Here is a 24332-nt window from a genome sequence, read left to right as displayed (position 1 = left end):
CGAGGGGCCAAAGGTCGAACGGATAAACCTCTCGAATCTTCCTCTCTTATTCTCCGGTCTGCACCACATCGCCGTGCAAACGTACGCCGGACGATCTTCCCTCCGAGAGATCGAGATGAGTGAAAAACTGCTGCAGACACAAATCGGAAAGAAAAAAAAAAAAATTATCATCGCACACTTTTATACCTGCAGTACTCGTCAAGAATTTAGAAAGTTTCCCGTTCGTCGAGTAATTACTCGGAAATGCCCATCCCGCAATCGTGATCGTCGCTTGTACGGAAATCTATTTTTCCCCGATAGTTGAAGTGGATCGCTGAAACGAGAGAAAAAAAAAAGAAAAAAAAAAAAGAAAAAAAAAAGTTGGCCGCGGTTGAGAAAGATTATTTTCTCCCCGCGGTCGCGAACAAAGAACTTGACCGTCTTCTTCGGTGCTTCCTCGGTGTAAAACTTACAACCCACGCGAATATCGCGGTGAATTCTGTCGATATTTTACGCGTGTGTGTGCGTGCGTACCTTACCTCGCATCGCGCGGATATCGGAGTAAAACGCGTGCAAGGGCACGAAATATTTTCCCCCTCGTACGGACGGTCGCGGGTACGTAGGCGTGAAAACAACCGCGTCAGTCCGCAGACAGTCTTGACGTTTCGATCGGTGGTACGGGTGGTTGCATTGCGGGGTGGCGTACATGTACGAGTATATAATGTACAATACCTGTATATATATATATACGAGCGGTAGGGGACTCGTATAATGCAGGTACGGGTTCCTCGTCTTAATACCGGTTTGTCAGATCGCCCGTAGAGCTAGCGGGCGAACATGATGCGAGGCTGCGCTCTTCTTCTTCCATTGCAGTCTTTTATCCCGAACGCGACTCGCTTTGTAATAAATTATTCCAATGCACGAGATCGGCGGTGCATCGATTATCTTCGCCTCCGTACAGTCACGAATATATTCGGCACTCGTAACTCGTGATTTTTTGCGTATGGAAAAAAAAGAAAACTGAAGTCAACCGATTTTATTAACTCGATAGGAAAAATCATAACTGTGATCAACGTGGTTCCGATGACTAGGTGATCATTTTCCGCAGGTGGGGAAATCCTGATCCACTTGTTGGTAATAAATGAGAAAGAGAAACATTTTTTTTTCTCTCTCTCCAATTCCATAAAGTCGTAGTATAAGTACGGGAACGTGAATAACGGTAGGGGAAAAGCGGGAACGAATTGCAAAATAATTCAGGTCACAATCCCAATTTCGCTTCGGCAACGATCTCGCATATCTTGGTCTTGGTAGCGGCCCGAAGATGCTGCGGAAACTTGGCCACCGTGAGAGCCATGCTTTCGAAAAATACTCTAACCGGTTCGTCGTTTGTACGACCGGTTGAACGCGAACGGTCGAAACAACGTTCGTCCGGCGTGTCGGTGGAGGTCGCGCGGGCGGAAAAAATTGGAAACGTCAAATTCGCGTGGTCGACTTTCGGTTCTACCGGTGATCTGGATCTCCTCAATTTTCGCCGGTCCCCGGAACGCGGGGAATTCGTCTCCGTTGTCAGGGACCAGGCGCTGCTCGATACGCCGCCGGAGCCGCTACCCTCTTCGGTGATGATCGATAGCGTCGGAGTTGAACAACCCGCTGATTCGGGATCGTCTTCGATTTTACCCGGGGAATCCTCGCCGCGGGCGTAGTCTAGCCTAGTGGCGATCGGTCGGTAAAAAAAGCGACATTTATTAGCGTTCAAAGTCACCTAGAAAATTTTTCAAAGCTAATATTGCATCACGATCGATCGCCAGAAATATATCTCAGAATACATCTCTGCGTGTAAACTAGGTACGGTAGGTGACGGTAATAATAATAATCAAATCGAATATAGTATCGGCCGTCAAACGGAGTTGTGAAAAATCCAGATTTCGTCGCGCTGGCGAACTAGCGAGATACGAGATACAACTATTTTTAGAATTTTAAGGTTTTTCCTTCAGTTTCGCACGCGTTGGACGAAGTAGAAAGAGCGAAATAAAAGTGGATGGGAAGACGGGACGAAGTAGCCGGATTGTACGAAAACCCAGAGGACGTTTCAACGCAATTCACACTCACATGGAGTACATGAGGTCGAAAATGTCGTCGCGCTGTTGAATCGCTACAGATTTCGCACTCTTCAAACTCCTGCATCTTTTTTTGTGCGACGTGCGAAGCCTCTGCCATTTTTTCTTCAATACACCAACTGCAACGAATTATCGATGTGATCAATTGAGTTACGCTCGTTCATTCGAAAGTTTTGGCTTTCAACCTGGCGTGTCAAGTTCGTAGGAAATCAGGTCCCAAACGACCATGCTGTGAGCCTTGTCGTTGGCAAGGTCGTGCCGTGAATTGTAAAGTTCTGGAAATCTCTTGATCATCTTCAAAAGTCTTAGGGTTATGCAGCTGCGTGTTTTTGGCATATCGCGTTTCTTCTTTCGCGACAGATTGAGTTCTGAGAGTCCCCCGGAAAATCTGTCAAATTTGGAGAACGATGAGGACGAACAATTGAAAATTGAAAAATCGATTCGACGAGGTCTAGTTGAAATTTCGATAGATGTAGGTTTCCAATTTCATGGAGGATTTGACGACTGCTTTGTCACAAAGTGAGCTCTATTTCCTTGGGCGATTACGAACGGTATCGACGACGGAAGAAAGCGATATGCGAACGCTTTCATTTTCCATGGGTATAAAATGTACCGTAATGCGTATCGAGGAAGTTTTATCTTGGGCGTACAAGCCGACGAGAGCATCGGTGTTTAAATTTATCCTTCGTGTAGTTTCCGAGAGCGATGGCTAACGTTCTGCTTCGTTCTCTGGATAGAGGATTCGGAAATAGCTGTAGGCTCGTGCAATACCCCGAAATAAACCCGAAACGGCTAACACCGTGAAACTTGCACTCTCTCTACCTTATCCACGCCCAAAAACTCGCGTCAAGAGTTGCCGGAAATCGGATTCAAATCGACGGATACGCCGTAAATTTTTGCTGTAGGGTGAAAACTGTAGCTTTGCAACCGGCCAACGGTTGGACAGCGTCACAAAAATTGGACGAAATGCATTTTCGTTTATTTTATTTTTTGAATCTCATTGCCGAGAGGCAGTTCTCGTTTAATATCCGAATATGGGAACGCGGTTCTGGCGCGCAGAGGACTCTTTCGTCATACGGACCACTACTGTATACGTACGAATACCAATCTCGCCTACCTACGTGTTGGTTCGTTGCATAGGTATGAGAAGAATTACGTGTATAGAGACGCGAGGTATATACCTTGTAAGTGCGTACAACTCGCATATAACACAACGAGCACGTCCTACTTGGTGCCCTGTATGTACCGTAAAGACGGTATACTTTCACTTGACCAAACGCGAAACACTGTTTGAAAATCCCAGAGAATTATCGCTTTTACAATTGTGTCCTTAAGGTCCGTTAACTCCGAGTTTTCGATTATTCCGAATCTCTTGGTCCGAAGCGACCATCTCCAAAAATATCCATGCCGGGTGTACTCGCTTGTGCGAACGACGACGGGGTTTGTCTATCGTGCCAAAAGCGGAAGTCGAAAAGGAACAGCAAAATAACGTAGAAACGGAGAAGGAGTCGAAGGAAACGAAAAAGGAATAAAAGTTAGCAGACGTTGAACCCGTCGTCGTCTCTTAAGAGTATCTGTACACATGCACGAGTAGATGTACAGCAGTTACGGATGTAATTTTCATTTTCCATTCTGAAGTGCTGGACCTCAGCCAAAATTCTGCAGTCGCAATACCATAAAATATCTCTCATATACTTCTAGTTTGTGGAGTTGATGTCCAGTCAAATCTCGATATGCGAGAAATTTTGTCGATTGTGGACTGAAAATTAACATTTTTAAAAATTGATTGTGAAGCCATTTCGTATATTTTTTGATCCCAGAAATCCAAATCTGAAAAAAAAATTGATCCATCTTTGAAATTGACCGAGTGATCGCCAATTTTTATCTTTTTAGGGTCAAGAATAAAAAAGTAATTTTTTAATCAATTTTTATGTAATTTGAGCAATCCATGCATGGGTCGAAATATTCGAATTTTTCGGTCTACGAGCGAACTCGAGCTTTGCTGGAGTCAGCGTAGCCAGCAGCGTAGCGCTTTGTTGTGAGACGTCACCTTCAGGGCTGAGCAGAGGTGACGCCCCACAACAAACCCCCTCGCTCGTGGCTACCTGACTCCAGCTAAGTTCGGGTTCGCTGGTGGATTGAGAAATTCGAATATTTCGACCCGTGCATGAATTGCGACGAATGAAAGTCGGTCTACGACTAAAACCAACCGATATTTGTTAATTTTTCTTCTCCCAACAGCGAATAATTGATGATTACTCGATCGACTGCATGAATAGATGATTTTAGCTTTCAGATTTCGATTCCTGAGCTGATTATACGTGAGATTACCTTTGAAAAACCAAAAAAAAATCAATTTTTGAGCAAACAAAAAATCGATTTTTGGGCCTAAAGTAAAGTAGCTTACGAATTGATTGTATTACACTTTTCTGACGTATTTTGACCTCAGGAATCCGAATCTGAAAGAAAAATTGACCCATCTCTAAAATTGACCGAGTTATCGCTAATCTTCAGCTTTTTGGGGTCGAAAAAAAAAAATTCATTTTTTAGTCTATATTAATGTAATTTGAGCTCAGGAATCCGAATCTGAAGGAAAAATTGATCTATCTATAAAATTTATCGAGTTATCCCCATTTTTAGGCATTTTTTTGCATAAATTTGAGGATATCTCGAAGGGAAAAAATCGTAGCTCAATTTGGACGACGGATTCGTGTTCCTGAGGTCAAAATACATAAGAAAAGTGCCATACGATCAATTTTAAAAAATAAAAATTTTTGGTCAAAATTTGAGATTTTTTCAAGGTGTACCCCTTTGGATTTTTTCAAATTTTGACTAAAAATTTTTATTTTTTAAAATTGATCGTATGGCACTTTTTTAATGTATTTTGACCTCAGGAACACGAATCCGTTGTCCAAATTGAGCTACGATTTTTTCCCTTCGAGATATCCTCAAATTTATGCCAAAAAATGCGAAAAAATGGCGATAACTCGACTATTTTTGTAGATAGATCAATTTTTCTTCCGGATTCGGATTCCTGAGCTCAAATTCCATTAATATAGATTTAAAAATCAATTTTTTTTTTTCGACCCCAAAAAGCTGAAAATTAGCGCTAGCTCGGTCAATTTTAGAGATGGGTCAATTTTTCTTTCAGATTCGGATTCCTGAGGTCAAAATACGTCAGAAACTTGTGAAAAACTTTTCAAAAAGCTTAAAAAAAAAATGTTGATTTTCGACCCTTAAATTCAAAAAAATCGAATGGAAAAATTATCGATTACCAGATATTTCTTGCGAATAAGTCCGTACAGTCACGAGATCCAGATTCTCTGGTTCAAAAAACGTGGAACAAAAACGCCAGAAAAAAATCTCTCCTGTCTAACGATATTTATCGGTAGTTTGTTTCACGATTCCAAAAATAAACGAATCGTTTGATTGAAATATACCTCTCACACCCCACACTCATCTCATCTTTCAAGGGTTCTCACATTCCTAGTTCATTAGGCATGTTATACTGGAAAAATCCCACCAAACGTGACGAAGCCCACGTGCGGTAACAGCCAAAAATGATTAAAAGAAAAATGCAGGAACTGAAACACGAAGAATAAAAACTATGACGAACGGTTCACTGCATTTTGTACAGAAAGAATTCTATCTGCAGTCGAAAAACTCTCGAATATATTTTATTACGCTCGCGTCATCGTCTTATTCTTAGTCCAATTTCCGCATGGACCACTCACTCGCAAAATCAGCAGTTGTGACACCGAACTCTGAAATTCCCTCACCGAAGAACGGAAGATTGTGGAAAGAATTCTCGTGTCTCTCGCAAACCGGTGAATTGTCTGGTAAAAAAGTCTCGAAAAATCGAGGTCTATTCAAGAGAACATATCTCTGAAATCATGATTTCATTTAACAGCGCACTGCAGCGCGAAAAAAGTAGCCACGCGCGAAGCATTCGTAATGCTCTGTTATATTGTAACTGGGGACCGCTACTCGTTGCATATTTCATTACGTGGGTGACTATGTACGTACGTAGTGTACATATCGTAATATTGAGTTCGCCAGGCGTGTCCAATTAACGAACGACGGTTGTATCGTTAGCTCTGCCAGGGGCGAAGACAATGCGGAGTATAATGCATTTCCGCAGCTCGGTAGTTTATAAAAGTTTCCAAAAATCATGAGCGGAAATGGCCGTGATTTTTCCCGTCTTATAGTTGGATAGCAAATAGATGAAACTCCGAGGCGAAAAATGTAAGACCCTCAAATCCCGACCATGAATTTTATCGCCATCGAATCGATGAACCATTAGCTAAATTACGGTGACTTCAGATCGTCGGTCGACCACGTGAAAACCGGTTTTACGTCGTACACGTCGAAATGCACGGACAAAAGCATACGGCTATCCCGAAACCCTCTTTATCTCCATCGAGATCTTCCACGGAGTTATCCCCGCCGGATCTTGTAAGGTGTAACGACGACGATAACAACGTTGAATCATTCATTTCAATCGAAACGAATTTTATCGTCGAATTCATTTTCATTATGTAAATCCTGACTTCATGTGGGTTCCTGATTACGTCGATTGCATTCAAATGTTGCCCTACGCACGATGCAAAAACTGGGTCACCGGGATGGTATTTTTGTTTCATAAACAAACGGTGGACTTCGACTTCTCGTGTATCCGAATCAATTAAAATAGACCAAACCGTTCCAGAATCCTAGATATCCGAAGGCGCTTTTTCAATCTGCATCGAATTAAAAAATAATTGCTCACTCCGAACCGTCGTTGAGTCCTCCACGAGATCAAACGAGGTGATTCCCTGCAATTTGATATTTCCAGAGCGGAGAATGGCTGGAATTAAAAGTCCTGGAGGTTCAACCTTCGCTAACGAAATTGGGATCGACGGTGGAAGAGGCGACGGAGCTTCTATACGCCCACAACGAGGTCCTCGTCCAACTTCAGGTAACCGAAAATAATACCTGCCGTATAAATGGAACGTCCCTGCTCCCGAGGATAAATTATCCTTCAAGGTCTCGCCTATTAATTTCAGAACAAACAAAGCCCGGTTGAAGAATTGCTACGGCAAGCTGACCAGTTGATATCGACGCAAAAACCGCGGGCCGAGGTGTATGCCGCGATGGCAGACACACTGGGACAAGCTTGGCGGGATGTCAATTCCCACTTGGAAAGACGCAAGCAAATCCTAGACAGCAATGTCCTTTTCCAAAGGTTCGCCTAACGATACAATTACTCTATACACGCTTCAAGAATTTTGAGCGCCCGTTTTATTTCACCGTTTTATTGCCCGTCCAGTTGTTTCTTTTTCTCGTTATTCTATTTCTTTTGCATTATAAAAAGCACCAGCTGCCGATCCCCCGAGCAACTATCGGGTTTCTAGATAATCTCGTTATTTGGCTCACCGTATTTGCGCATCCGTTTGTTCCGCGGATTTACCGTCGAGCGGACGAAATTGTTTGAAGAATATTTATAAATCTTCTTTTTTTTTTTTTCTTCTCTTTCTCTTGAAATTCCAGCCGCGCCGAAGAATACAGGGAAAGTATGAAAGCCCTGGAAATGGCGTGTAACGATACGCTGTTACCGATAGAAATAGACGCGGTGAAAAATTTCCTAACAAAAATTCACGACTTGAGGAAATCTATGCTGGAATCGTTGATGAACGCCCTACAGGAGGGAAAAACGCTGTTAGATTTGCTCAGAGAAATTGCTAACGAAGGAACCCTCGACTCTAGGCCGGACTTCATCAAAGTCGAAGCTGACCAAGGTCGGTACCCGAAGAATTCGGGCGTACGAGATTTTCCGGATGAATAATTGAAATTAATTTTTTCACAGCTATACTACAGGTCGAAAAGTGGCTGGAGGCTCTCCACGACAAGAGAAAATTAATAGAGATATCGTTCCAGTGTAGAAAAACACAATTGGAACAGTGCCTGGCACTGGCTCTTCTCGCCACAGATCTGCGGGATCTAGAAGAAATTTTAAATGACAGAATAGCCGCTCTGGCAAGTAGCAGCGATCAGTTGGGCGACTCCTCCGCGAGTGCCGAACTCTTACTTTTCGAATTGAAGAAGCTTCAACCGGAAGCTAAGGTGCGGTGTTTAAAAAAAAAAAATGTCTTTCCTCGCCGAAAAACCGCCCCAGTTTCTTTCGATCCAACTTCACTTCGTTTTATCGAATTTCAGGACTTTCAGGACAAGGGGATAAAAATAACGAAATCGACCGAACAACTCGTATCCTCCGGACACTTCGCCGGTGAACAAGCGACCGAACAAGCTTACGCTATACTCAGTGCATGTGCCGATTACATCAACGACTTGGAACAATACGAAACAATGCTTAACAAGGCGATCGCGTTCTTCAGATCAGCCCAGTCGGTCAGTCCGCACAAGATATACATTTTTCCCCAACGAAATCTGCGATTTCCAACGATTGAACATTTTTTAAATTCACCCCCAGGCACTAACGAAACTCGATCAGTTGGAAATCCAATTGATCACAACGGAACATCCAGCCCATTCCTCCCAGCTGGTTCAGTTGCACGCTCAATCGGCAGCGGCCTTGGAAGAGGTCACCGCGCAACCTTTGTCGGAAGGTTACGCTTTGTTGGATGTAACTGGAAGGGGTGCTCCCGGTGCTGAGGTCGGTCGTCGATCGATGTTTTTCGAGCGTCCCGATCTCTCTTTCGATCTCGTTTGATTGACGGGGTGATTATTTTAATTTCAGGGCGTTAAACGAGTGGTCGAGGATCTGGAGAATCGCAAGATACAACTCACCAATCAATGTACAGCCCACAATGAGCAAAATCTCGCGATAAGTCAAGCTCTGACCACCTTCCTCGAGACCCACAACGAACTGTATTCGTGGTTAGTGAGCATCGCTGAAGCATTTCTTCAGGGTCATCAGGACATGGGTAGCAATCTACCTATGGCCCGGGACTTTTACGACCTCCATTATCAGCTGTTGAGCGACCTTCAAAATAAAGGGGAGGAGATAAACGCCGCTCTGAACACCCTTCCTCCGGTGATCGAGTACCTCGACGAAATTCAGAGGCGAGACGTCGACCAGAAAGTCGACGACCTTCACAATCACTGGCTGAAACTCAAGAATCTCGTTGACGCGAGGATAGAACTTGGTTCCATATACGTTAAATTTCATACGGTCGTATCGGAACTCGCTAGCGAGATAGACTCCGTTGAGGAGGAACTGAGAAAGACATCGCCCGAAGGAACTGACCAGGATATGGTCAAACGATTGGAAAAAAAATGGATGGCTCTGCAGCCGCTTTATCTACAACTCACAGCCAGTGGGAAACATTTCCTCGACGCATCGCGAAACGTGAGAATTAATTTTCGTTACGTTCGTTTTTCCCGTTTCTTTGGATTCTATCTTCTATTTTTAATTTTACAAATATTTGTACCTGTTGGCCAATTTCCAAGATCACCACCAGAATTTACACCACAATACGTATATCGCATGAAAATGATAAAAAATTTATTTTCGCAATTAGATCGTAGATCCGTACCTCGATATCCCCCGTACCTGTTTATGCGTCGAGACGATACTGGAGCAATTCGCTAATCGTCAACTCATCGTCACAGAATCCTGGGAGAGTTGGCAGTCGACTTTAACGATAATTGAGGAACTTAGAATCCAAAGAGAAAAGATTATCGATCAGAGCGGCCAAGTGAGTATCACAGAATCACTCGCCGAGTCGTTGAAATTTTTTTTGCCGACGATGCGAAAAAATGAAGGGTTTTTTTTTTTTCCAACTCTCCGCAGACGCTGACTTCTATTTCAAAATTGGAGGGCGAAATTTATCCCGTGATCACCTCGGATTCGCCGAAGGCCTCCGATATCCTGAAGGACCTAGAAGTTTCTCGAACGACGATCAGATCGGACCTGAGCAAGGCAGCCGTTGAATTAGATAACAGAATAAAGAGCGTCGACGTTCTTTCGCAAAAGGGTAGGTGATTCCGTATAATTTAATTCGTAAAAATATAACGATTGCCAAATTAATTGGTGCATCTTCGCAGATAATTCTCCGTTAACCGCTGAGATTCGTCGCAAATTGTCGGACGTACACGAAAACTTGCAAAGGACGACTACCGAGTATCAAATCCTAGTGGAGATGCTTATATCGATATTCAAAAGTATAGACGAGGTGAGCGTACCTAAAAATGAAAATACTATTCGAAATCACATCGGATCGTGATCGATAATCATCGTTAATTTCAGGTGACGATTCACCGGGAACGTGTCGACGAACAACTCAGGACATCCAGCCTCCCAAAAAGTGTAGCGGAAGTGGAATCTCTGATCGTGCATCACGATGCCCGGAGGGAATCGGTTTCCGAAATTCTCAAGTTCATCAATTCCGAAACAGATTACGCTATACAACGAATCGGACAGCAGGTATTTCGATCAACGCGATGATAATTAATTCACAAAATTTCACCTACGATATCATGAATTTTTTTCAACAGGAGCCAAAGGACGCGGGAGAACAGGACGTCGCAAAATTGAAGCACTTTCTGGAATCGGAAAAATCGTCGTGGGAAAAATCATGGTCCGCAAGAAAATCACAGCTCGACGAACAGTTGCAACTTGCGCAATTCGACGCCGATCTCGCGAAGATCAACGGAAATATCGACGAACTGAGCAGGCAGCTGAGCGCCGTCAAGGGAAAATATGGGGAAAATTTACCGGCGGCGAAATCCACCTCTGACTCATTCGTGCAGTTCGAGAAGACGATAACGGTGAGGATGACTCGATCTGTCTGCCTTTTTTTTTTTTTTTTCTTCGTTCTCATTTCAGCGAGGCAATTTACTCTGCTCAACAGATATTAGAGGAACGAATCGAGACGTTTATACGAACCACGACGGAAACGATTACCGAAACTTACACGCTGGCTCCGGAGGTCCGCAAAGAGTTGTCGGATCTGAAGGAGAAGTGGATTGAATTGAGGAACAAAGCATCGGAAACGAGGAGATGCGCCGATCTCAGCGTGGAGTACTTCAAGCTTCTGGAGGAAGCCGAAGAGTGGTTCAGGGACGGTAGCAAATTATTGGTAACAATTGCCAGGAAAGCGACTTCCGTAAAAGTCCCCGAAGATGCCGTCGATCTCTTGCGCGACGTCGACACGTATCTCAAACCTGGCGAAGAGAAGCAAGAGAAGCGGATAGAAAAAATACGCGAACTGTCCATCGAAGTTTTCGGTAAGTATCGCACCGCGAAGATGCGACACAGCGAGATTAACGAGAGAAATATATTTTTTGAAACAGGTACCGAAAGACTTCCCCAGTTCAGCAAGGTCATAGTTGAAAATCGCGAGATGCTGGACTCTTTCAGTATCGTTACGTCGGAGCTACAGACTCTTGTCCAGAACTTGAAAAACGCCGAAGATCTCAGGGATAAATTGAAAAAAGAACAAGAGGAGGCTGACGCGAAATTGAACGCCGCTAGGGCGGAAACGCTAGCGGCGCAAGCCGCCGCTGCGGAGGCGGAAAATGCCAGACACGTCGCGGAGGTGATGGCGGCTCGAACCGTTGAAAAAGCCGCCGGGGAAGCCAGAAGACTGGCCGAAGTTGAACTAGAACGAGCCAAACAGGCGCAAATCGAGAGGCAAAAAGCCCAAACGCCCGTCTCAACCCAAACGGATGCCCCCCCGGAAACGAAGGATTCCAAAGATTCGACCGATGAAATCGGTACCCAGATAATCGAGGAGACCACCACGTCCCACGATACTTTGATAACGAAGGAGATTCACATTTTGCAGAAGGTGGAGATTCCGCTGATTTTTTTTTTTTAATATCTATGCGAATGAGGATTCATTTTTTCGTTCGGATTTTTTCAGACCGAACTTCAGCAAGCCATACCTTTGCCCCCTCGGGCCGCAACCCCGCAAAGAGAAACTAGTCCAGCAAAGGTACCGAAGGTCGAAGAAGACGTTCCGGAACCGATCCCACCACAGTTCATAGTTCCTTTGAACAACGCAACGATCCAGGAAGGCGAGAGACTGACCTTCGAATGTCGACTGATCGGATTTCCCGTCCCCGAAGTTATCTGGTACAAAGACAGCATATCAATCCTAAACAACCCCGATTACCAGACGACCTACGATCAGGGAATTTGCACACTCACCATCGAAGAAACTTTCGCCGAGGATTCGGCACAGTTCGTGTGCAAGGCATTCAATTCGGTTGGCTCGGCGGAGACCGTCGCCACCTTGACCGTGAAAGGTCAGTTGGATCCGAATATCTGACTAAATATTTTTTGTAAAATATCAACGATCACCGTTCACCTGTTCCAGAAACCTCGCCGGAAGAACAGCTCAGTGCCCCCGAATTCACTCGCAAGCTTTTACCGAGCTTCGCGACGGAGGGGACGTCCCACAGCTTGGAATGCACCGTGGAAGGGAATCCGCTGCCGACGGTTCAGTGGTTCAAAAATGAGTCGAACATCGACAATTCCCCCGACTACGTGATAACTTACAACAACGGCGAGGCGGTCCTCAAATTCGAAGAGGTATTCGTTGAAGACCAAGCAACGTATACTTGCAAAGCTACGAACCAAGTCGGCCAAGCGTCGACCTCGGCTTCTCTGTGTGTCAAAAGTGAGCCACCGGTTGAATTATTCTTTGGATCAACGTCGCTCTTCGAATTTCCGATTTTCATTCGATATATTCCTGTGCTTTTTCCCTCGCAGTTTCCTCACCCACGGAAGTTCCGTCTTTCGTGACACCGCTGTCGAACGTGATGGCGAGAACCGGTCAGAAAGTAAAATTGGAATGTGAAGTAAGGGGGATACCGCCCCCGAACGTGAGCTGGACCCACGACGGGAAGTTCGTCAAGGAAACTCCGGACTTGAAGGTAGTCCGCGCCGTTTTTCTCATCCCGTTCCCGTGGGAATGTCTGGCGGAATTGAATTCAGCCGAGCCGAAACCCGACTAAGAGTCGAATTAAAAACAGATCAACCGATGAAACCGGCTCTTGGTTTTTTCCAGATCGAAACCGAGGGCGGTAAATCGACGTTGATCATTTCGGAGGCTTTCCCGAAGGACGCGGGAACGTACGCCGTTTCGGCCAGGAATATCGCCGGCGAGGCTACCAGCTCTTCGAACGTCTCCGTGAAAGGAAGAATACCGAATGAGACTAGCGATTCGGAAACCAATTACGACGTGGAACCGATCAAACCGCGGATCCAACTGCCTCTGGGCGACATCGAGGTCAGCGAGGGCCAATCCGTGCGGTTGGATTGCATCATCGTCGGACAACCAGAACCTGAGGTGAGTGAGGCAAAAAAAAAAAAAAAAAATCATGCGAAAGAACAGATGAAATGAAAAATATTCCAACGAACGACCCATGGTTTGCGGTGATTCTAGGTGATCTGGTACCACGATGGAGAACCAGTGAAAGAATCGGCGGACTTCCAGCTTCTCTTCCAAGGCGATCGTTGCTCATTGATTATTCATGAAGCCTTCTTCGACGATGCGGGAAATTACAAGGTGGTCGCTATCAATTCCGGTGGCGAAGCGTCCAGCGAGTGTGTTTTATCCGTCGTCCGTGAGTAGATTCAACGTTATACACGTTGTTCGATCTGGTTGGATTTCTTTTTTTTTACGAATTTAACTCTTACGTGTTTTTACCGAAACAGCTGTCACTCCCGAGGCGGACGTCGACCCGAAGACGCAAGTAGAAGTCGTCGAAGCTGGCTCACCACCCAGATTTACCAAGCTTCTCACCGACGTCCTCGTCGCGGAAGGAGAGAAGACGACGTTCGAATGCGCGGTCAAAGGAAGTCCAGAACCTGAGCTGAAGTGGTACCTGAATAACAACGAAATAAAACCGAACGAAAGAGTGCAGGTAACTGATGACTTTAAAAGACTGGACGTGGGCTTTTTGAAATCTAGCGAATTAAAAATTAATTAATCGTCCATTTTTTTTGCAGATAACAGAGGGAGAGTACGGTTCTCGCGTCCTCGAAATTTCGCCCACCCTTCCAGAGGACAAGGGAAATTACATAGCGAAGGCAACCAATCCGTTGGGGGAGGCGAAGGCTTTCGCACATCTGATCGTCAAATCGCTCGGTGATTTGTTGCAAAAAAGCGAGGAGCTTGTACAAATGGAAGAGAAACTCGTAGCTCCCGCTTTCAAGGAAATATTTTCCAACACAAGCGTACCCGTTGGGAATACCACGAAATTCGAGTGTATCGTCACTGGGAAACCGACTCCCAAGGTAAGCAGAATTAGAATCAAAGACGTAGGGAATAAAAAATCGCGAGAGATTGAAAACTATAAAATAATTTTGTTTCTTTTTTTTTTTTTTTTTGGGCACAGATCCAGTGGCTTTTCAACGGGCAACCGGTTTGCGGTAAAGGTTTTTTGGTATCCGTGAGCGGAGATCGGCAAGTGTTGACGGTACCGGAAGCTCAGGAGGATCAAAACGGAACTGTGTCGTGCGTGGCTGAGAATATCGCGGGGAAAGCGACTTGCACAGCATCGCTCGAAGTCGGTAAGTCCGTAAACTCTTCATTCTTGTGATGAAAAAAAAAAAATTTCTTTCTCCGGAATTTCGCGAACTCGCACATTGCGAAGGAGGAAAAATACTTGCAAAGAAAAAATAAAATAACGCGCGCTGTTGATTATTCATCGCGTCGGTTTGCGCCGGCGAATTTTATATCCCGCGGGGGCCGTTGTAAGTCGAGACTCTTTCAAAATGTCTATTTTTAACCGACGCCGTAACGAATCGGTGACTGCAACTTCATTTACAAAAATCATTTTCACCGCTCATACGATTCTAAGACTCGCTGGTTGAGTCACGTCTAATCTTAAACCCACCCCCCTGATCGGGTCGCGGCACAACCCCAACCGGTGAAAAAATTCACCCCCCCCGTGAAGAACGGATTAAAATTTCCATACGATTTTTGGACGAAGAGAAAGTTAGCAGGGAAATGATACCGGGAGCTCCTTTACGCCTTGGCACCTCCCGTCGCGGGGCACAGGTGTCCGTCGTAAAACGGAAATAGGTCACGTCTGTTCGCAGATGCGTCTGTCCGTCACTCAAAGTTTCGCTGAATTTTCTCTCCGAGCATTCGGAGATAGAAAATCTTGGCTTCCCATTTCTCTGTGAAGAAAAAAAATCGCGCTCACCGGCGCGTCGAGCGAAGTACGTTTTCGATAATATATTCGAACGGTGCGTCTTTAGAAAAATCGCACCGTTCGTTCCCGAGGATGAAAAGCATTTACGTGGAGTCCGAAAAACTGCGGCGATACCGAAATCGAAGTCACAGATGAAGTGTACCCACGCGTGCACATACGTGTTTCACGTATGACGAACTTTCCGAGTGTAAAAGGCTGGCGGTGTTACAGCGTTAGCTACGCACACAGAAATGCGTTATTTTTGTCGGCACAAATACCTACCCCACGGCAGATCTCGGCAGTCGCGGGTTTGCACTAACTCGGAACTCAAGTCCGAAACAACGCTGTGAATTCGGCGGTTTGCCGATCGACGAGAGGAGGTGAGGTGAGAGGAGGATCCGAGAATTTTATATCGGTAACAACGGAAGGGTCCCGTATCGTCCTTGGGGATCTCGTTCGACTCATTCGACTTGCGAAAAGGGTAAATAAGCCAGCGGTAAAAAAAATATCGGAGACAGTTTGACCCAATTGATTCTGCGTGACGCGAGAAGCTTTCTCAGGGATTTGCGTGTGAATTGAGCTAACGCGTTCCGTGGGATGAGAATGATTTTTTTTAATTCCGAACAAATCGCATCCCGAAGTGTTACGTACGTCAACGATATTATAGAGCGTACCTACTAATCGTTATTTCCCTTCCGGCGAATATAGACGACGATGGATGCGGTGCTCCGAATAAATGCAAGCTGATGCTAATTTTAACGCGATCTTTGTGCATTTGAACTTTTAACATCAGCTTAACGGAAATAGCCGAATACACGTACGCGTACGAACCACCAACCCCTAATTCGTTGCAAAATCAACGACTGCCGATCGATCTCTGTACGATATAATTTTATAACAATAAAATTATTCTCACTCACCTCTACCTATACACATTCCGACGATCGGATTTATCGTTAGATCGTGCCAAATTACGTTACACGTGGGATGAAACTATTAAGAGAGATACATCGGATCACGTTCCGTCTAGCGAAGCCCGAAATCTTTTTTTTTTTTAAGCCTTAACATTTTTTTCAAGCTCACCCCGATCACTGTGCGAAGTAAAAAATCAATTACGATCGCCTGGCCCTACCCCGTTAATATCAGGAGAAAAATTGTTCAAGGGTTCGATTCGTGAATGCAAAATAATATGCAATTGGTCGCGATCAAAATAACTCTTCGAACGTTGATAAAATTTACCTTCAGCAGCTGCAGCCGTTAAATCAAACTGTCAGAGGCTGATCAATTGCGCCAAATACCTGGCCGCGAATATTCCATTTTCCATCGAGGGATGTTCAATCTTACGATCGGTATTTCAATCTGCTGACCTTTTGGTACCGCTTGAAAATTTTCCGAGGTCGAAGAGCGTAATCGCGGAACATGTTCCACAGTGTGTCCGAACTCGTAGTTTCCCACGTTGCGACACTGCCGCGTTGTCAGGAGATTTCAACGCGAGAACGATGAATCATGTCGTAAAATAAAAAATTAGACGAACAAATCGATACCAAAGGGGTTACTCATCCCTATATCGGCGTTTCCATTCAGCCATTCGCAATGATTTCGGCCAAAGGTTATTGCCAATAATCTATTGATGTGCCGATTAATCATCGTCAACAGGCGGTGGGGCGATCGGTGTGGATCTCGAATTGACAACGGTCATCCGTACACCAGTCGATGAAATGCAGTCGGCCAGTAGCAGCGAGAAACATTTCACCACCGAAATGTCGAAGGAGGGTGGCTCGCAGAGTATCCTTACGAAGATGTCTTCCACCGTCACTCAGTCGTCGCACACGTCGAGCCTCAAGGAGTTCTCTTCATCGACGACTTCCTCTTCGACGGCTCTCGGGCAACAACCGACGAGCGTCTGCGTTAAAACGACGAAACAGTCCAGCGAACACTCCCATTCCGAAAACGGTGGACCCCCGGTGGTGCAGGTGAATTTTATTATTCGAATAAATTCTTACCATCTTTTCCCCTCTCACGTATCGACTTTTTCTATAATCGTTATTGATTTCACGGCGAACAGTCGCACAAGGTGGAGGAATACGAACGAATATTCCAGGACAAGCCTGGCGAAATACGGCAGGAAAAAACTGTGATCGTATCGAAGGACGAGGATCTTCAAAAGGACAGCAAAGTGATCGTTCATAAACCGACGCGTAAGAACGTCGCGCCGAGATTCATTTCCCCGGTAACGGGAATGATAGTCGATCAGGGTGCCGACGTAATACTCGAGGGTATACTTGACGGTGAGTTTGATTGATTGGATCGTCGAACTAATTTACCTCCGGGAAAACATCGGCGCGTCAGATATTGGGGATTCATCGGCCCGTGAGATTGAAAAAATATGTTCACGAAGCGGCGAAACGACGTTGAAAATAGATCGAAACCGGGAGGCGGTGAATTAACGTAATTATGCATCCGTTCTAAAAGTGAATCCAGAAATCACGAGCCCGGGATCAGATTTTTGAATCAGTAGCGATCGTTTGTGCGGCCACTAGACTTTGGCACTCTCGATTTCAACAGTTTCAGATTTCAACCGATGCGGGCGTTCAAGAATCACCGTAACGAGTCGGACGTTTGAACTGAAAAAATTCTGATAGTAACGCGAACCGCTGGTTGTCCCGTTTGTCTACTTGCCAAAATCTCTTGAGCTAGCTCCGGCTAATTGCGACATTATTTTTTCTTCTTCTCGTTCCGAATTCGTCGCTTGGCCGAGCTTTCGCTGTAAGAAATTGCCGTACAAAATACACAGGCCGAACGATCGCACGTATTTTTTTTTCTAATTTCTCATACGAAACTCGATGATATCCCCGCAGGTTTTCCATCGCCGAATGTTACCTGGTTGAAAAACGGTCAGGAATTGAAAGCTAGGGACGGCGTACAGATCACTTACGCTCACAATCACGCCCGCGTCGAACTGAAAGCGGTGAACGTCAAAGACGCCGGTAGATACACCTGCACAGCGACAAATGACGTGGGAACGGCGAGCAGCACGGCTGACCTGGTCGTAAAAAGTAGGCATTTCTATTTATAACGATCCCCTATCGCATTTGTGAATCAAGAAAAAATAATGAGATTGAATCGAATTAATTTTTTTTTCTCGGCCTCTTCTTATCTGCGATTTAATTCTGAACAGAGACCGTCTTCCCACCCGTATTCGGTAGACGTTTGCAGGCGCAGGTTGTGAAACGGGGGGACCGCGTTATAATGGAGGTAGAAATAACCGGAAGCCCCGAACCTACGGTAACTTGGTATAAAAACGATCTGGTGATGCGCGAACAATCGCCAGGAATCCGACTAAAGAATCAAGGAAACTGTTACTCGCTGATTATCGAGAGGGGTGAGAAAATTTTTTTTAAAATTGATCCCCGCTCGTCAAATGGATTTGAAAAATGATTTTTTATTTCACAGCCGCAAAAGAGGACGCCGGAAAATACATGGTACGCGCAACGAATGCCGGCGGCGAAGCCCAGAGCATAGCGGATTTCGCCGTTTTCGAACCAACGCCCGACACGATGGTCGAGGTCCACAAAACCGTCGTCTACGAGAACGTCAAAGAACAGGGCATCGTCCAGGTAAGTGGTCCACCCTCAAATCCGTCTCGCTCGAGTCGAGTACCGACCTGTGACTTCGTGAATCTTAGCCGAACTTCGCGGAACAGTGAAAAATTTTTTACGAAAAGGGTACGAGGAAGTAACATCCGTCCCCAGTTATTCGGCGTAGTCGTATCTCGTTGAAAGTATTTATGCTCATTTAGCCAGGGAAGGTGGGCGTCGAAACGCCCTCGGCGAACCTGACGGCGCAACACGTTTCCACTACCACGATTCAGCCGAGCTCCGGACTTCTCGGCTTGGCCCCGTCCCTCCCCGTTAGTTGCGGATCTTCCGTGCGTACGACTCAAGTGGTCGAAACTACCCAACCATCGTCCGAGTCGAGGACCACGCGTTCCGAAACGTTTTCATCGACGATCGAGTCGCACCAGAGCGAGACGAAGTCCGAACAAAAGTTTCACATGACACTGGAGCACAAAACGCCACCGATATTCGACACCGAACGAAAATTAACTACCGTTCAACAACAAACGCCCGAGATCACCTCGTCCTCCGCGACGACGGTGAAGGAGGTGATACAGAATTCCGGACCCGGCGAACAATTTCAAGAGATCATCGAGAACGAGAATGTGGAGACTTCGACGATCGCGAAAAAGGACGCGCTGAGCTTCTTCGAGTCGAAGTCGAAGGAGACGGAAACTCTGCCCCGGGGTCCCAAGGAGATGATCAAACTTCCCCAGGAAGAAGGAACTTCGGGGTACGACGTCAAGGTGAACAAACTCACCAAAAACTACGAGCGTACCACGAAATTCGAGGAAATCAAGAAGCCGGAATACACGTCGGAATTTCAAACGTCGAAGAAAGCAGTTCAGGAAATTTTCACCAAACTGGAACGGGGATCCGCGGCTCGCGGTATCGACAACAGTTTGATAGAATTTCCCTACGAGGGTTACAAGCTTCCACCTTTGGAAATAAAGCAGACCGTTCTCGAAGATACTACGGCGTCCGGTTCACCGATTCACGGAGCCCTCACGATTTCGAAATTGCAGGCTCAATCGGAGAGCGCCGAAGCTATGATGTCGGGCTTCAATTTGATCCCCGAACCTCCGCCGGAAATCGGTTACATGCCGAAGGTGGAGACGGCTAAAAAAAAACGCCCTGATATATCCGTTAAAGTGAGACAGCTCGAGGAATCCCACAAAAATTTGTCACCCATCGAAGCTCCGATCGGCGGTGTGAGGATTTTCCCATCCCCCGTTCCGAAGTTCGAGCCGAAAATCGAGACCCCGAAAATACCGCGACCACCGTCCACTTATATCCCACCACCGTTCGAACTCGGCAAAAAAGAAGTCGTCGACGAAGTTTGTGTAAAAAAATCCGTGCAACAGGGTAAATCGGAGGACTATCTCGTCAAGAAAGAAGTCGTCGTCGAATCGCCCGTTTCAGTCCCCATCGCACCTCAAGCTACCCCGAAAAAAGCCAAGACTCCGGAGCGTTCGGAAGTCTCGCCCGTTCCGTTCGCACCAACCGACACGTCGTACACCTCGGATTTCGAGACGCGCTCCCACATTTCGACCGATCTTTCCGAATACAGATGTCATTCGGTCGCGTCGTCGGGTCAATTGGAACGCCCCTCGTCGCCGAAACCTTCCGCGGACGGTATCGCTATGGAAAAATCGTGGGCGAGAAAGCACGCGGAATCAAGTAAAAAATCTTGGCCACCGCAGCAGGAACAACACCACGTGTATTCCCAGAAGCAATGGGCACCGGGTCAGGATTACAAATCTTCGTCCCACGAGACGAGTCGGGAAGTGAAGGAGAGCCCGCAGGGTGGTATCACCACGACCAACATAGAATCATCCACGTCCGTTGAAAACAAATCCTGGAGCACCAGGGAGGAACGTCTTTACAAAAGCGTCGCGGAACCGCTGCCGCCGAAGCCAATAATTTACAACGCCGAGACGATCAAAGTTGACCACAAAGTCCATCCGGTGGACGAGACGTCGGTCACGGAGAGATATTCCTCGGAATGTGACGTCCGTAAAACCGAATCTATCGAAAAAACCATAATCGAGGAACACGGTGTCAAACCATCGGCGATAAATAAATCCTGGCCACCGGGATTGGCGCAATCCGAAGAACTGAAGGCTCCGCAGTTGGTGAAAAACTTTGCCCCGAAACCCGTGGTGCAATCGTACCATCCGACGGAGCCCGTTCTCGAGCCGGGACCCCCGCCGGAGATCGGTTTCGTTCCGGGTCCGGTGACGAGGGAAAATAAGGTGGAGAGAATCGAAAGAACGTTGGAAATGAATTTGGAGCACACGCCGACCAAAGTTCCACCCGGGGGAGTCAGGATGTTCCCGCCGGCCCCGAAAATTCCCGAACCGTCGGCACCGCCTATACCGCCGAAAGACGCCTACGTACCCCCGCCGCCACTTCCGGCGAAGAGTTCCCAGCCCTTCCAACGTTTTCCGGACTTGGACCCGTTCCCTTATCAGGCGGATTCTCCCGGTACCGGCTTCGCGAAACCCCCTCCGCCGCCGACTCCCTCGAAATTCGTCAAGGGCGAATTCGCCGGCAGCGATTACGAATCGGACCTCGAAAGCTCGTCACGGTCCAAATGGCGCGCGTACGAGAGCGACAACGACGCGCCTCGGTACAGGAGGGTGAAAGCCCCGGTCTCGAAACAACCCGTTCGACCGAAATCTACGGAACCGGAACCCCTGCCTCCCTCCAGTTTCGAAGTACCGTCTTCCGATCTAACCGGACCACCTCGTCCGACATTGGTGCGCGACTATCAGGAGAAATCGTCCAAGAAAACGATGACCCGCCACGAAAGGGACATGAAACACCAGCAGTACGTTCAACCGACCCCATGGGTTCAACCCGCGCCGGATATTCAGCCCAGTTCACCCCCGATTTACGTTCAACCAAAGTCCCCGAAGACACCACCGATATTAGCGCCGAAATCGCCGACGAAAATCAAACCCGAATCGCCGAAATTCAAGGTGAAGACCTTTCAAAAAGCTGAAAGCGGATACATGGCTGATACGGACGAGCCATTCCATCAGCAGTCGTCGTCGACTGCGCACAAATCATTCAGTAAGCACGAAGGATCTTCGTCTCACTCCGAATCACATACCTCGTACTCCGAGTCTCACTCCCACGTTATAAAGAGCCAGGCATTCGCAAGTTTGCAACAGAAGAAGGAGGTCAACAATTTTTCAAACGTCCAGCCGCAGGTCCAGCAGCAACGTTCTTCCTTCGTTGAGAGGACGACAACGTGTAACGGCGGAACTGAAGACGCCGGTTTCGCTCGGTTTAATCCCGCCAAGGTTCGAGTCGTGTTCAGTTGATCGATCGATGTTATTTCGTTTCTTTTTTTTTTTTAAAAAAAACAACACCCCAGAGTCCGCCTGCTTGCATTAAAAAAAAACCTTTTTAGTTCATGAATCAATAGATTAGGTAAACTAACTCGATATGTGTCATGTGTATGGTAACTATACGTGCATCGAATTTAAACCCTGCTAGATTTCCCAGCACCCGGAAATCTCCCCTTTAAAAAAAATCCAACTAGTCGCCATGATATATGATTTTGTTGGGTCGATAGTTTTTTTCCATAGGAATGTGCTTTCGACGTAGAACGATGTATAGCATTGATTTTTTGAAATCCTTCACCCAGAGTCATCTGGAAAATGAACGCATTGCCAAATCACATTTCAGACTGGCTCTTGATTCGTTCATAAAAAATTACTATGGCAAAAATCTTTGAATCTGTGAACTGAGTTCTGTGACTTTTTTCTGGCTTTTTTTAAAGCGATGTTCTTCGTTGCGATTCTGAATTGTGATAATTTTAATTTTGCGTGGAATGGAATGGAGCACGATTAGATCGATGGAGATTTTCTATTTTTGTGAGTACAGCGTTGATCGTTTTACAGGAAACGGTTTATACCATCAATCAGTCCGGTCAACAACAGTACCAGCACAAACAAGAGACGCATCATCAGGGTCATTTCTCGTCCGAACCGATCCCCGTGAAAGTGATCCAAGGTATGAGAGAACCGACGTCTTCTAGTCCTTCGAAATTCGCGTAAAGTGAATTAGAAAAAAAATCTAATGAAAATGGAAGAATATATAAATCAAGCGTTCGCAAGGGTAGAATTTCAGTGGTTCAATTAAGCGCGTCTCAAAGAAATTATTCGAATTGGCATCAAGAAAATCAAGCGAAGCTCAAATCTCATTGAAATAATATCGATTAATCATCATTATCACAAAATAACAATCCTGACAATCACTCGATCATCGAACATGTTCATGTGCGTTATGTTTCTTAATCGTCATCGTCTCGATGCTTGTAATACGTCTTCACTGTGTGTATCTCCCATACAAAAAGAAAAAAAAAAAAAAAAGTAAAAAGAACACACAGACATTCTCACACCGGATCATGTTTTATTTCACGTAGGTAAACCACAACAACAACAACCACAACATCAACAACAACCAGCCACTTCAGCACCCCCGCCACCCCCTCCCCATGTGTTTGATAACCCTCCCTCTTACTCTGGTCCACCTCGTCCCGAATTTAAACCACTCGACAGATCGGCCGTTACCGTAAAAGTGACCAAGGCTGCCAAACAGATTGAGAAGAATCAGCAAATCATCCAAAAACCGACGCCGATTTCGCCCGTGCCGCAGCAAAAACTTGAGCTAGTAATCGCCACACCGTCGAAGCCAAAATCTGTCCTGCTCCCCGGTTCCCCACCCGTCCTTGGATACGCACCGTCCAGCGGAAACAACGGTCATCATCATCAGCATCAAACCTTTTACGAAGGACGTGCGGGAGCACCTTATCACAACGCGGTTGGTACGGAAACGAAAAAAACCGTACGAATGGACGAATCCACCGAGAGCACACGTAGGATCGTCACAGTCGAACAGACCAGTAGGGTGATAAAGTTCGGTGATAATTCTTCGCAGCAAAAAAATAGTTATCCTCACAAAGGACGTCAGAACAGCGTTCCGACACCGACGAAATTCGTTCAAGGACAGTTCAGGGAGTCGGATTACGAGAGCGACGCCGATATAAGAATAAAACCGAAATGGGCACCGGCTGACAGCGACACCGAAGATCTTCATTACAGAAAAGTACAACCGCCGCGGGCGGTTCGATGTTCGAGCGTCCCGGTCCAGAGGGAAAGAGTAGCGACTCCGATGGAATTCGATACACAGCCACCATTGATGCCGCAAGAGACGTCGTTCGCTCAACACCTGATCGACGTCACGGCGGAGAATAAGAGACTCCAGAGGGTCGAGGAGATGAGAAAAAGATTCGACTCGCAGACAAAAATATCCAGACAACGTTCCTACGATTCCACGCAAAATCGGGACGTAGTCCTGAAGCCTGGATCGCCGCCGGAATTCGGTTACGTTTCGAAGAACGATTTTAAGCAAGCCGCAAATTGTAAGAGAATTGAATTTTAAAGGGGTGGTTATT

General features: G+C 46.2%; 1 protein-coding gene and 1 long non-coding RNA gene across 9 annotated transcripts in view; one reads left to right on the top strand and one right to left on the bottom strand.

Annotated features, from left to right (window-relative positions):
- The window catches only part of LOC105687964 (titin), a 37977-nt gene that overhangs the window by 10786 nt on the left and 2859 nt on the right, over positions 1–24332 (top strand). For 6 of the 8 annotated variants that reach the window (XM_012403942.3, XM_048659769.1, XM_048659771.1 and 3 more), the window contains 30 exons: positions 6931–7053; positions 7142–7320; positions 7626–7873; positions 7942–8198; positions 8292–8483; positions 8566–8748; positions 8833–9444; positions 9617–9793; positions 9889–10072; positions 10143–10270; positions 10345–10521; positions 10593–10865; positions 10949–11324; positions 11391–11887; positions 11963–12347; positions 12419–12721; positions 12814–12977; positions 13112–13393; positions 13490–13670; positions 13762–13970; positions 14056–14343; positions 14445–14619; positions 16902–17218; positions 17311–17533; positions 18104–18301; positions 18424–18627; positions 18699–18862; positions 19045–22173; positions 22777–22888; positions 23301–24299. In XM_012403942.3, the coding sequence (XP_012259365.3) occupies positions 6931–7053; positions 7142–7320; positions 7626–7873; positions 7942–8198; positions 8292–8483; positions 8566–8748; positions 8833–9444; positions 9617–9793; positions 9889–10072; positions 10143–10270; positions 10345–10521; positions 10593–10865; positions 10949–11324; positions 11391–11887; positions 11963–12347; positions 12419–12721; positions 12814–12977; positions 13112–13393; positions 13490–13670; positions 13762–13970; positions 14056–14343; positions 14445–14619; positions 16902–17218; positions 17311–17533; positions 18104–18301; positions 18424–18627; positions 18699–18862; positions 19045–22173; positions 22777–22888; positions 23301–24299 (10939 nt within the window). The remainder of the gene's footprint in view (positions 1–6930; positions 7054–7141; positions 7321–7625; positions 7874–7941; positions 8199–8291; positions 8484–8565; positions 8749–8832; positions 9445–9616; positions 9794–9888; positions 10073–10142; positions 10271–10344; positions 10522–10592; positions 10866–10948; positions 11325–11390; positions 11888–11962; positions 12348–12418; positions 12722–12813; positions 12978–13111; positions 13394–13489; positions 13671–13761; positions 13971–14055; positions 14344–14444; positions 14620–16901; positions 17219–17310; positions 17534–18103; positions 18302–18423; positions 18628–18698; positions 18863–19044; positions 22174–22776; positions 22889–23300; positions 24300–24332) is intronic. The other 2 variants (XM_048659776.1, XM_048659772.1) reach the window with 2 other exon arrangements.
- Positions 11920–12386, bottom strand: LOC125502091. Its single transcript, XR_007279930.1, has 2 exons — positions 12250–12386; positions 11920–12171 (listed from the first exon to the last, which is right to left on the bottom strand). It is a non-coding gene; the product is annotated as an uncharacterized LOC125502091 (long non-coding RNA).

The sequence above is a fragment of the Athalia rosae genome, chromosome 8 (assembly GCF_917208135.1).
Source record: "Athalia rosae chromosome 8, iyAthRosa1.1, whole genome shotgun sequence".
NCBI lineage: Eukaryota > Metazoa > Arthropoda > Insecta > Hymenoptera > Athaliidae > Athalia > Athalia rosae.
The sequence above is the reverse complement of the archived record's forward strand: the minus strand, read 5'-3'. Positions and strand labels throughout refer to the sequence as shown.